This window comes from Lytechinus pictus, chromosome 4 (assembly GCF_037042905.1).
Source record: "Lytechinus pictus isolate F3 Inbred chromosome 4, Lp3.0, whole genome shotgun sequence".
Lineage (NCBI taxonomy): Eukaryota > Metazoa > Echinodermata > Echinoidea > Temnopleuroida > Toxopneustidae > Lytechinus > Lytechinus pictus.
Genome location: NC_087248.1, coordinates 24,681,045 through 24,694,011, shown reverse-complemented (window position 1 = coordinate 24,694,011; position 12,967 = coordinate 24,681,045). Strand labels below are relative to the sequence as shown.

Sequence of the window (12,967 nt, the reverse complement as noted above, 5' to 3'; positions counted from 1 at the left end):
TTATGATAATAATTAAGAATGTTTAACATAATAATTAAAAAAAAAACTGGGCTAAACGCCTATTGCCTATACACAATGTTCGAACTATAATGATATATCGTTCATCTGGTATATGACATTAGACAAATTTGAGTTGAAGAAATTGAATATCCGCATCACTTCATACTGCAATAATTGGAACAAAATAATAAACTGAAAATATACCTTTGCAGACGATGCTAAGGATGATAATGTTGTATAGAACTCGTCATGAAATTCCGCACTGTTTTGATGAGGAACAAGATTAAGTTCCCTGAGATGAGGCATCTTACAAATGAAATGAGCCAGATCACGTGATGCAGACTGACATTGACTGAGATCAATGTACTTGATATCAAGACGCTCAATCTGGAATAATAGTAACGTGATGAAGAAACAAAAAAAAAATCATTAAACAAGGGCCTGACTAAAGCATTGAACTCTATTCTACATTCGATTAAAGAACAAACATGGATCATCGAATCATTGGAAATAACTCTTGGTCGTTTACATAATGTTATAAAAATCAGAGTAATTTGCTATAAAGCCTCTAACAACTATAAATGAAAGGAAAATTGTTGTTTTATTCATGCTATATTTGCTTGTGTAATCGAATGATGTTAATCTGCCTTTCATATTTTATTAATAATAAGAAATATGATTGAATTTCACATTTAAGCTTTATTTTGTGAAAACGGCCAAGCACGCTGCCATTAATGCAGTATGCAATAGTTGTGCTGATGACTTCAGTTCCCATCTTTCCTTGGACATACCATGATATCCAATCAATTCAACATTGAAACATGTGGATTCAATTCTATTCAAAAATGGTTTTAAAAACATGCCTCGCAGCCTAAGGCTGAATAAAAAAAAACATGTGACCAATTTACAATAACAAAATAATACTTACAATCCAAACATGAAATGCTATAAATTGAAATTGAAACTACTTTTTCTTATCAGAACACAATGAAATGAATTGTTGAATACAATCAAACATTGTATTAAACACTATAATGTCAAGTACAAATGGGCGTTGTGGCGTGCGCCTGTAATCCAAGCTATGTGGGGAAGTTGCAAATTGATGCAGAGGTTCGAGGTTCGAACCCTGGACACGTCTTTCGGATGGCGACGTTAAAGGTCGGTCCCAGACGTAAATAATCATATCTGATTGATAAACGTCTGACAAAACTCAAATACACACACACACACACACACGTACATTTGATTATAACCACTTCAAAGAGGCACATTGTATATATTAATGGAAAGTATTTGAAAAAAAAGAGATGGGAAAGGATAGAGACGACAATGGGAGACAGAGAGAGAAAAGGTGAGTAAAGGGAAAGGGTAATTAAAATGAGATATGAATAGAAAATACAGAGATAAGATTGGGTCAGAAAGATGAAGAAAGTTGTGGCAAAGATTGAAAACAGAAACAAACAAAAGCACGTTGATGCTGTATATGTCTTTCTTGTAATAAAATCAGTTGCAAATATACATTGCGCATCAAATAAAATTACTCTTAGAAAAAAAATTCCTGTAAAATTAGACATTTGTAATATCCTGAAGATTTGTCCACATCTTAACATTGGCACAGATACATTTAAGCAAATTACGATATAACTGTCGAAAAATATTTCGGCTTGTGTGAGCTCCATTTACTTTTGAAAAGTGCAATGACGGGATGTAACGTGTTTTATCGCAAATGTGCTGAATAAACGAAGGTTTATTACTAATTTTTCTTTTCTAATTTTTTTCTCCGGATACATTCTGAATTTCCACATGATAAGGATTCGGTTCAATTCCGTTAATATAAACGAAGTGTGCCATTTGATATTTTACCTTTTATGGGAAGGAATCAAATAGATTAACCAGAAACCTTGTTTGTGTAGATATCTAAAATGGGATATTAAACAGTTGATTGTGTACAAATTAGTGCGATTGAAATTAATGTGAATTCACTACATTGTATATACTTTCGGGGAAAAAAAATACACCGTTCAAAATATAAGGAAAACACACCGTATATCGTAATGCGTTTGATTATTTCGATGTCGTTTCAAGTCGTAGAAAAAGCATTGAATTTTGGGGCTTAATTTATTTACGGCGTACTATCATGACTTCGGCAAGTTGGGTTTTCAAAATGTGAAAAGTGTTTGAGAATATTTGGTTAAAGATTTTTCTGATCCATTAGGCTATCTCATTGAAATTAAATTGATTGATTCTGTTGCATACCGTGCGTAAGCATGGATATTAATTAGATAAATAGTTTCAGATGTCGATGCCCTCTACAGTGCATATCAATAAAAAGTTTACACTTTGGAATGAAATCGATCTGTACCAAAATAAATATTATTATTCCGTTTTGTCCTATTACTATTGTGTTTGTTTTTTTACATCGATAGCACTAATCAAACATTTGCTATATTTTAACATAACAAATGACTGGACTAATGTTTGTCATTTCGAATATTGAATGCATCTTAAAGGCTGTATAATAATTTTCAAATGAAAAATTGCCTATTTTTTTTCAAAACACACACACAAAAAAAAGCTTTAAATCAAGATGATCATGATTAAAACGAAACTAAGGCTATCATGATTATATGCTTATCTCTAGACGTTTCAATAATAAGAAGGTAAAAAAAGTTTTGAAGAGGTAAAACTACACCTTTGCAGATGATGCTATAGATTATTTGAACGTAATATTTTAGACATTGTGTACATTACTAGACGGACGCGTCTGTCGTTATTTGTTCTATCATCGTTTGTTTCTATTATTTATATGTACGTACTTGTCAACAAAGAAAAAGAGTAACAAGTAATGGTTCATTTCAATAAACAATCAAATAAACCACTACCTACTGACCTATGACAAATCTAAAATAAAAATGTTAATGGTCTTCAATTCTTCAAAAAGGAAAATGTAAAGTAGAATGCGTCACCGAAAAGAGGGTCACCGGAATTAAATGTATTTTTTGCCATTAGAATCATAAATTTTCCTCATAAAATGAATGGGAAAATAATTTTCAATTCTTTTATTTGACATTCACCTCAACATTTATATAACGCATGCATGACTGAGTTAAAACAATGGAAAACGGTGCTAACAATCTAATTTGCACGAGGAAATTTACAATTTTGAGTGAGTTTATCTAGCTTTTACTGCTATCTATTTGGAAAAAAAATCATACATCGATCAGCCATCTTTTCTTTTTCCATAAGAGACCAAAAGCGTTAAATATGATTGACGCAAGGTTAAGAAAAGGTTGGATAAAAACATGCTTGATTTTTACCTATTCGACAGATGGTTGGAAACAACAAGCACCCCCCCCCCCCCCACACACACACACACACACACACACACACAAAACCGCAGACAATAGGCTAACGTTGAATGCTTCTTGGGCTGGGGAAGAAAAGCCCTTTCTTGTTGCAGGCTGGGTTATGTCACTATAAGATGGTGAAATTAAGATTATTATGATTGATTGATAGATACATTAGACAAATTTGAGTTGAAGAAGGTGAATATCCGCATCAGTTCATACTGCAATAATTGGACCAAAATAAGAAACTGAAAATCTACCTTTGCAGACGATGCCAAGGATGATAATGTTGAATAGAACTCGTCATGAAATTTCGGACTGTTTAGATAAGAACCAAGATTAAGTTCCCTGAGATGAGGCATCTTACAAATGAACTGAGCCAGATCACGTGATAAAGACTGACATTGACTGAGATCAATGTAATTGATATCAAGACGCTCAATCTGGAATAATAGTAATATAATGTTGAAATTATAAAAAAAATCAAACAAGGGTCTAACTAAACATTTGAACTCTATTCTACATTTGATTAAAGAATAGACATGGATCATCGAATCATTGGAAATAAATCTTGGTCATTCACATAATGTTATGAAAATCACAGTAATTTGCTCTAAAGCCTTTAATAACTATATGATAAATGAAAGGAACATTATTTTTTAATCATGCTATATTTGCTTATGTAATCGAAGACAGTTAGTTTGCCCTTTATACTTTAATAATAAAAAGAAATATGGTTGAATTTCATAAGTAAAACGGCCAAGCACGCTGCCATGAATGCAGTATGGAATAGTTCTACTGATGACTTCAGTTCCCAGCTTTCCTTGGACATAACATGATATCCAATCAATTCAAAATTGAAGCATGTGGATTCAATTCAATTAAATTCAAAATACTTCATTAAAACATGCCTCGCAGCCAAAGGTGGAATAAAAAAAACATTTGTCCAATTTACAATGACAGAATAATACTTACACTAAAAACATGTAATGATATAAAATAAATACAATTACTCGTACTGTTTATTGAAATACAAGGAAATAAATTGTTGAAAAAAATCATACATTCTATCGAACATCATAAATGTTAAGTACGCTCCGTGCAGTACAAAGAGGCGCATTGTACATAAATGGAAAGTGTACTGAAAAAAAAGAGATGGGAAAGGATATAGAGACGGCAAAGGGAGACAGACGGAGAAAAGGTCAGTAAAGGGGAAAAAAGGAGATACAGACAGAAAATACAAAGAGATGATTGGGCCAGAAAGATGAAAAAAGTAGTGGCAAAGATTAAAAACGAAAACAAGCAAAAGAACATGGATATTGTATATGTCTCCCTTGTAACAAAATCAGTTGAAATTATATTTATTTTACAAGTGCAGTGGTGCTGTAAAAGAAAAAAATTTCATTCGTGGTTGGCAATATATGAATAAATGTAATTTTAATAATATGAAAAAATGATAAGTAAGAATGTAACTTCGTATCATGTTTATTGCATATTCACGAAGACATGCCTCGAAATGTTTCATCAAATATAATGCAAGCTTCGTTATTCCCGGTCTGGTTATATAATCAAATTGTGTTCTTTGTCTGAGTTTGCTTTATCTACATGTGTGTATTGCATTCAGCGCGAAGTACGACGATAATGAAGGATCAGATTAAATAGGTTACCCAAATTGGTCAGTTTGTTTATGTGTCATAATCATTTAAATATATAATTCATTTGAAGGAACAAGCATATTTATTTTTTTTTTTCAATAATAAAAAGAGACAGACTCCGAATAAATTTGATGAAACAATTCGAATGGTACTTCCATGTTCATAGTTAACCATTTCAATGAAATATTTTGAGCATTTTATATGTACGTTCAGAGAAATACGTCTATCATTATTTGTGTTATCCTCGTGTGTTAAAACAATTTTATAGGACACCTAAGTAAAAGGAAACAACGGTTTTCAAATTAGAGGTTCGTTTCAATAAACAATTTGAGGAACCATTACCTGTAACATATGTAGAAACAAATAGAAACGGCGTTTAATGATTCAGGGACGGAATATAACGTGTTTTATCGCATATGTGCTGCATAAACAAAGGTTTATTACTAATTTGTCTTTTCTAAATTCTTTTTTTTTTCTCCGGATACATTCTGAATTTCTAATTGTTAAGGATTCGTTTAAATTCCGTTGACATAAAAGAAGTGTGCCACTTGATATTTTACCTTTATGGGAAGGAATCAAATATATTTACCAGAAACCTTTTTTTTGGGTGTAGATATCTAAAATGGGATATTAAACAGGTGATTGTGTACACAGTAGTGCGATTAAAATAAATGCGCATTCACTACTTTCGGGAAAAGAAATTACCCTTCAAAATGATACTTTCGATGTTATTTGAAGTCGTAAAAAAGGTATTGAATTTTGGGGTTTAATTTCCTTACGGTGTACTATCATGACTCCAGCAAGTTGGGTTTTTACAATGTGAAAAGTGTTTGAGTATATTTGCTTAAAGATGTTTCTGATCCATTAGGCTATCTCATTAAAATCTAATTGATTGATTATGTTGCATACCGTTCGTAAGCATGGATATAAATTAGATAAATAGTTTGAGATGTCGATGCCCTCTACAGTGCGTATCGATACAAAGTTTACACTTTGGAATGAAATCGAACTGTACCAAAATAAATATTATTCCGTTTTGTCCTATTATTATTGGGTTTTTTTTACATCGATAGCACTAATCAAACATTTGCTGTTTTTTTTTTGCATAATAAATGACTGGACTAATGTTTGTCATTTCGAACATTGTATGCATCTTGATGGCTACATGATAATTTTCAAATGACAAATTACCTTTTTCATAAACCTTGCAATATGTAACTAGATTTATTTTTTTTAAACCACACACACAAAAAAGAAAGCTTTGAATCAAGGTGACCATGATTAAAACGAAACCAAGGCTATCATAATTATATTGTTATCCATAGACGCTTCAATAATACCTCTTAACGCGCGAAGCAAGTTCATGAGAGCTTATCTCAGGTCAGACTAGCTGGACAACAACATATCCCGCCAGCGGTACGTAACAGGTGTTTTACAAGGAAGGGGCCTGGTCAGGCGAATTCCTTTGCCCTGGCGGAGATATATTGCGATGCCAAATATGGTATTTTGTCGGACTTCACGAGGAGGCGTGGCCAACAAATGTTGCGTTGCGAATTTTGGTATTTTTCGGACATTACAAGGAGGCGTGGCTAAAATTGCTACATCGCGTTAGCTGACGTGGTAATTTCGGGAGGGGGCAAAAGCAAATTTCTAACAAGTTAGCATTCTTCTTCGTGGAGTCGATTGGAAAGCATCTTTTATCTCAATTCACCTTTTTTGTGCAACATACTTCCTGTAATTTTGTTATCCGTTCGTTGAGCTCTTTAGTTGTGATCCTTCTAATTGCCATTCTAACCCATTCATATAGCTTAATGAACGCTTTGCAGTTGTGAATTTATTTTCTTGGTTTGTTTGTTGTTTGTTTGACTTTTGAGCTGTTTGGGGTCACAGTTTGCTCTCAGGACTCAATTTCGCCACCCCTGAATTATTCAATCATGCCTCAGGTTAAGCAAGGCAAAAAGTTAAATCAGAGGAAGTCTACTCGTCGTTCGGTCCGAGATGCCGCCAGCCAGCCTTCTCCTGTCGACCTCGAGACAGACGTCGGCCAAGTTTTTAGTTCTACGCAGAGCCCAGCTGCTGGAAGTTCGGCGTCGACAACCAACGGTGAGTTTGGGACAATGGGGGGCTCCTGGCCTCTTGTGACTTCTCCACAAGATCCGGTCCTTCCCCAATTTCAATCGCAAGCTCCCCCAGCTTCTATCCCTCCTGCCCCTGTAGTTGAGGGGCTAATTATTCATGATAATTTTACACCAGCCCCCAACCCCCCTTTTCCTACGCAGCCAGATATGCTTAGCTGCGTGTGTGATGATTTGGGCGGGGAGGTGCCTTCCAGTGTTAAGGAGAAGATTTGGAAGGGTGAATTTGTAGAGCTAGGTGGATTGCTGAAAAGGGAAAGCTTAAGCGAGGAAAGTTCCCAGTTGCAGGCCTTCAGCCTTTGTGCCACCGGATCCGCTTTAATGCTTCGCCCCCAAAGCAAGGCTCCGGTGATCGCCAGCATAGAACAGTGGCCATCTGCGTTCCTTATAATTTACGCGTCCATATACTTGGAGCGACACTGTATGCGTGCGTGCGAGCTCCTCAAGTATATGGATATCGTTCACTCTATTGTGCGTTTTGGGGGTTTCAATTGGCGGGCCTATGACATTCAATTTTGGTTACGTCAGGTCCGTCATCCACATCGTTCCTGGGCTGTCATAGACACCTAGCTATGGCTGACAGTAGCTTCGACGCCCGGTCGAGCAGCGTTTTCGTCTTTTGGGGGTAACCAGCCCTTTCGGCCATACGACCGGTCGTTTCGGCGGGGTAGTTTCCCATCCTCATGATATGCCAATAGGGGCAATTCGGGCCCCTGGCGCCGCGCCTGCCCCCTCCCGATCCTCACCAGTCTGTTTCGCCTTTAACGCTGGGTCATGCCAACGCACCGCCTGCCGATATGCTCACCGGTGCGGAAAATGCTCCTCAGCGGCGCATGGCTCACACGCCTGCAACTCTTCCGCCGCAATTGCCAAACAGAAGCCTAGCTCCAACTCCAATTAAACTTGGCAGCATGCTCCCATTTCTTCGACGGCACCATAATCAACATAATTCAGCTTTTCTGATTTCTGGTTTTAGGTTTGGTTTTTCATTGGGTTTCACAGGCGAGCGTCGCTCTGTGTTCTCGCGTAATTTGGAATCTGCTAGCGAGCATAGGGACATGCTGTTGGAGAAAGTTGGTAAGGAAGTTAGGGAGAATGTCAGGTCCTTTCCAAAACCCGCCTTTCGATAACTTTCGCTGCTCCCCGGTAGGGCTCGTCCCCAAGCGAAATCCGGGAGAATTCCGTCTAATTCAGCATCTATCTTCTCCTCGCGGGGCTTCAGTTAATGATCACATTTATTCCGATTTATGTTCTGTGAATTACACTTCATTTGACAAGGCGGTGGATCTCGTTGCTCGCTTGGATGCTACTGCTCTCATGGGAAAAACTGATATAAAAATCCGCGTTTCGCTTATTACCAGTAAATCCCTCCGATTTTGACCTTCTGGGGTTTTGCATTGATGGCGCGTATTACTTTGATAAATGCTTGCCAATGGGCTGCTCAATTTCATGTGCCCATTTTGAGCGTTTTAGCACTTTTCTTGAGTCATGTTGCCGTGAAATTGCGAATTCAGAGCAAATTTTGCATTATTTGGATGATTTTTTTCGTTGGCGCAACACGGCAGAAATGTCGTTCCTAGATGTATTATTTTAAGGCAATGTGCGAGGTTTTTGGCGTCCCGATAGCGGAGGAGAAGACTGAGGGGCCCGTTCCCACTATCATATTTTTAGGGCTTGAAATCGACGCGGCTGAGCAGAGAGTTAGGGTACCCAAGAAGAAAGTAGACATATTACAGGCAATGCTCATTGATTTTGTTAAGAAAGATAAGCTCTCGTTGCGGCAGTTGCAGTCGCTAATTGGCAGCCTTAATTTCGTGTGTAAAGCCGTGGCTCCCGGAAGAGCCTTCCTAAGGAGACTTATCGATCTTACTAAAGGGGTCCGCACCCCCAACCAACGGATAAGGCTTTCACGCGACGCGAAAGAGGACATGCAGGCCTGGCTTACGTTTCTGTGCGATTTCAAAGGCACAGTTATGTTTTCACACTCAACATGGGTAACTAATGCTCATTTTCAGTTCTTTACTGACGCTGCGGGTAGCATTGGCTGTGGTATATCCTTCCAGGATAAGTGGGCTCAAGGGAGATGCCCAGCTGGAATACTGGAGAAGAATTATTCCATCGCCTTTCTCGAGCTTTTCCCAATAGTAGTCGGTATACGTATGTGGGGGGCTCTTCTAGCTAATTCTAAGGTCTTATTTTGGTCAGACAATCAAACAGTTGTTCGTGTTGTTAATTCCTTAAATTCGAAATGTCCTAGTGTTATGAAACTGGTTCGTTTGCTTGTAGTTCTTTGTTTGGAACATAATATTATGTTCAAAGCACGTTACGTGCCAGGCTCTCGCAATGAAAAGGCTAATGCCCTCTCTCGTTTTCAGATGGACAGGTTTCGCAGGTTAGCACCAGGCGCAGATCTGGCTGGCAGCAAGCTTCCCGCCCATCTTTGGAGCAGCTTCATATAGAGAGAGAGCATCTGTTGTTTTCTTCGCGGGCGCCCGGCACTCATCATACTTATAGGAACTCTTGGTCTGTGTTTAAGCAGTTTCGGCTGCAATATCATTATGATATAAGTACACGTCCTAACGTTGAGCAGGTCGCTCAATTTATTGCTTATCTCTCCTGGAATGGGTATGCGGGGGCAACAATAAGTACATATATATCAGGCCTGGCTTTTACGATGCAAACATTGGGTTGGCCTGATGTGACTGACGCGTTTGTAATCCGGTGGCTGGTAGACGGGTGCAGGCGAAAAAATGCTCGCCGTGATACCCGGTGTCCCACAACCCTGCCTATTCTCAAATCCATCCTAAATTCATTGACTCACGTATGCGTTAATACGTATGATTTGGCATTGTTTCGGGCTGCCTTTCTAATCGCTTTCTTTGGTTTTCTTCGAGTAGGGGAGTTCACGTCTCGATCTAGACATGAACCCGTTCCTTTATCGGAAAAAGATGTTATTATTCAAGGGATGGGTAATCAAGCAAAATTGCGCATTATGATTGCGAAGTCTAAAACAGATCAAACTGGACGTGGATTATCGATTTTAATTCCACAGAATGTTGTTTCGTATTTATGCCCACTTCGCGCTGTAAATAATAACCTCGCTCTGCGGAGCTCGGGCGGCTCTGCCTTTTTCCGTCACTTTGACTCGTCACCCCTAACGAGGCACCAATTTGGCCAAGTTTTAAAGCGTGTCATTAGTTTCTGCGGGCTACCCGTTGCTCATTTCTCTTCCCATTCTTTCCGTATTGGGGCGGCAACTTCTGCAGCCATGGCAGGTGTTCCCGATGTTTGCATTCAAAATATGGGGAGCTGGGCTTCCAACACACACAGATTGTATATTCGTCAACCTCTCCCCCCTTAATTTAAGCAATTTTGCCAGTATTTGCCTTGACTGCAACTAAAGGACTACAACTAAAGGACTACTTACATTTTCTTCAATTTAATGGAAACATCAGGCATTTCATGCCTATCATTAAAACTCAAGATGTGGTGGCGCAGATGGCGTCCTAACTTTTTCGTTATCTCGACCACAATATATTTCGTTAAAGTCACGCAGTTACAAGTATGTTTATCGCCCTTCTGTGTTTAATACCAGTTCGTGCACAATTAAAAAGTATATCTAATGTTTCTTTAATTTTTTTTTTTTTATAACCCTTCATAAACGAGCAGTAGATATTAACATTACTCTCTCTATCTCGCTTGTTGCCATGGTAACGGCGTTGGTATCTTACCCGTTAATAGCTCCATGGGCGCGGGCAGACTTGCTCGCCCACTGTTAGTAGATTGTGGTCTTTGCTACACTTATCATGTTTATGGTAACTATGTACCCCCCCCCCCCTTTAGAATGTACAATCGGTGCCGCTGTTTCTTTCCTTTTCTCTCTTCCATGTGCAGTTATTTGGAGTCTCAACGTGGGTTGTGTCAGCATTCCACGGAATCGTACGAGAGGAAGGGGACAATTCATGTTTCGCTGACGCGGGTATTCCCGCTCTAACTGGGGGCGGGCCCTCACAGCTCAGCACGTGGCCGGGTCATAAAACTCAATACATTCGCGAACAGGAGGACACTAGAGTAACAGCTGTTTTACCTCCGTCGAGCACTCGCTGGCTCGGACGTCGCGAACGGTTGGAACTTTTTTATGAGCAGATGTTATGGCCTGAATACCTTATCCAGAACTCACACGTGGTACCATCAGATCTCAAGTCCTTACTACAAACTTCACTATTTAGTTACTAAGCCCCGCCCGCCCCCTCCTCCCCTTTTTATTAGAGCATTATACTCTTCGCAAGTGGACTGAATGAGAATAAATCCTCCTAGGTGGTTTAATTGGGCGTCCCTATTCGTTTAATGCACCCCCCCTCCCCCTTTCCCAGCTTCTTAGCGTGGACCTTGTAAATACACTACAGCATGGTTTCCTATTGGCATCATATTGTGTTGTGGCGGCGGGCTGACATCCCGTTCGGCGGCATTCCATTTTTTGCCACAAAACATTATGATTCTTCACTTATTTTGGGCTTCCTGGGATAATATTTTTCATTTATTTAGACCAATTTAGTATATTCCACTCCTCAGGTTATAATGTGAACGGGGCTTGGTTCGTCACCCGATTTGGATGAGGCCACCAGCGAATTCCATTTCGGACCGAACATTAACGTCGCCTCGTTCACATTCTAGTTCAGGGCCGTTGGTGGGGCTTCTGAGCACTAGTTTCTGTTTTAAAAGTTTTCCTGCATAAGCTCGTGTTGCAAACGGGAATCTTTGCTTCGTAGCTTTGCAGATGGAATTTTACGTTGCCCACATTTGGCCAACATGACAACTGGTGTCTTTGTCATGAATGTGGATGGACTGTTTTAATTGTCAATTGAGGAGATTGGTTTAAAAACTTTAATTTTTCGCATATGACACATCTCAGGAGGCTTTACGTTTATATTATTATGTTTTGATTGTTGCATTATATTATTTTGGCTTTATTTGACAACACGTCATTTTACATTTCGGTATACATCATTTGGAAGATGCTTTTCAGAAACAATTTTTTATTAAACTCCACGGAAACTGCATTTACTCGCCTCTCGTGTATTTTGTCTGGGTTGAGATAATACCTCTTAACGCGCGAAGCAAGTTAATGAGAGGTTATCTCAGGTCAGACTAGCTGGACAACAACATATCCCGCCAGCGGTACAAGGAAGGGGCCTGGTCAGGCGAATTCCTTTGCCCTGGCGGAAATATGTTGCGATGCCAAATATGGTATTTTGTCGGACTTCACGAGGAGGAGTGGCCAAAAAATGTTGCGTTGCGAATTTTGGTATTTTTCGGACATTACAAGGAGGCGCGGCTAAAATTGCTACATCGCGTTAGCTGACGTGGTAATTTCGGGAGGGGGCAAAAGCAAATTTCTAACAAGTTAGTATTCTTCTTCGTGGAGTCGATTGGAAAGCATCTTTTATCTCAATTCAACTGTTTTGTGCAACATACTTCCTGTAATTTTTCCCTCCTCCATCCCCTTGTCACCCCGACTAATTTTCGACGTCAAGATGTTTTGTTTCATGTTATTCATTCTAACCTGAATGTGAGCTTCGGGCCTTAAGCCTGGTCGCACACCCAAAGTGGGCCGCAAGGTAATTCCATCCAACCTGTTCACCTACTTTTGGATACCTTTTTGTATTTTACTTTGGTTTACCAGTTTCATTCATTTATCATCAGGTGTTCAGGGGGGTGTTTTCGCCCTTGCTGGAGCTCGGCCTTTTCCCATCACATTATGATTCTTAACTTATTTTGGGCTTCCTGAGATAATATTTTTCATTTATTTAGACCAATTTAGTATATTCCA

At 38.9% G+C, this 12,967-nt stretch overlaps 1 protein-coding gene across 1 annotated transcript in view; it reads right to left on the bottom strand.

Annotated features, from left to right (window-relative positions):
- The window catches only part of LOC129259265 (uncharacterized), a 33,357-nt gene extending 29,627 nt beyond the window's left edge, over window positions 1-3,730 (bottom strand). The window contains exons 1-2 of the mRNA XM_064098704.1: window positions 3,608-3,730; window positions 205-387 (exon numbers count right to left, since the gene is read on the bottom strand). Of these exons, the coding sequence (XP_063954774.1) occupies window positions 205-387; window positions 3,608-3,709 (285 nt within the window). The 5' untranslated portion in view covers window positions 3,710-3,730. The remainder of the gene's footprint in view (window positions 1-204; window positions 388-3,607) is intronic.
- Between the last annotated feature and the right edge of the window lie 9,237 nt (window positions 3,731-12,967).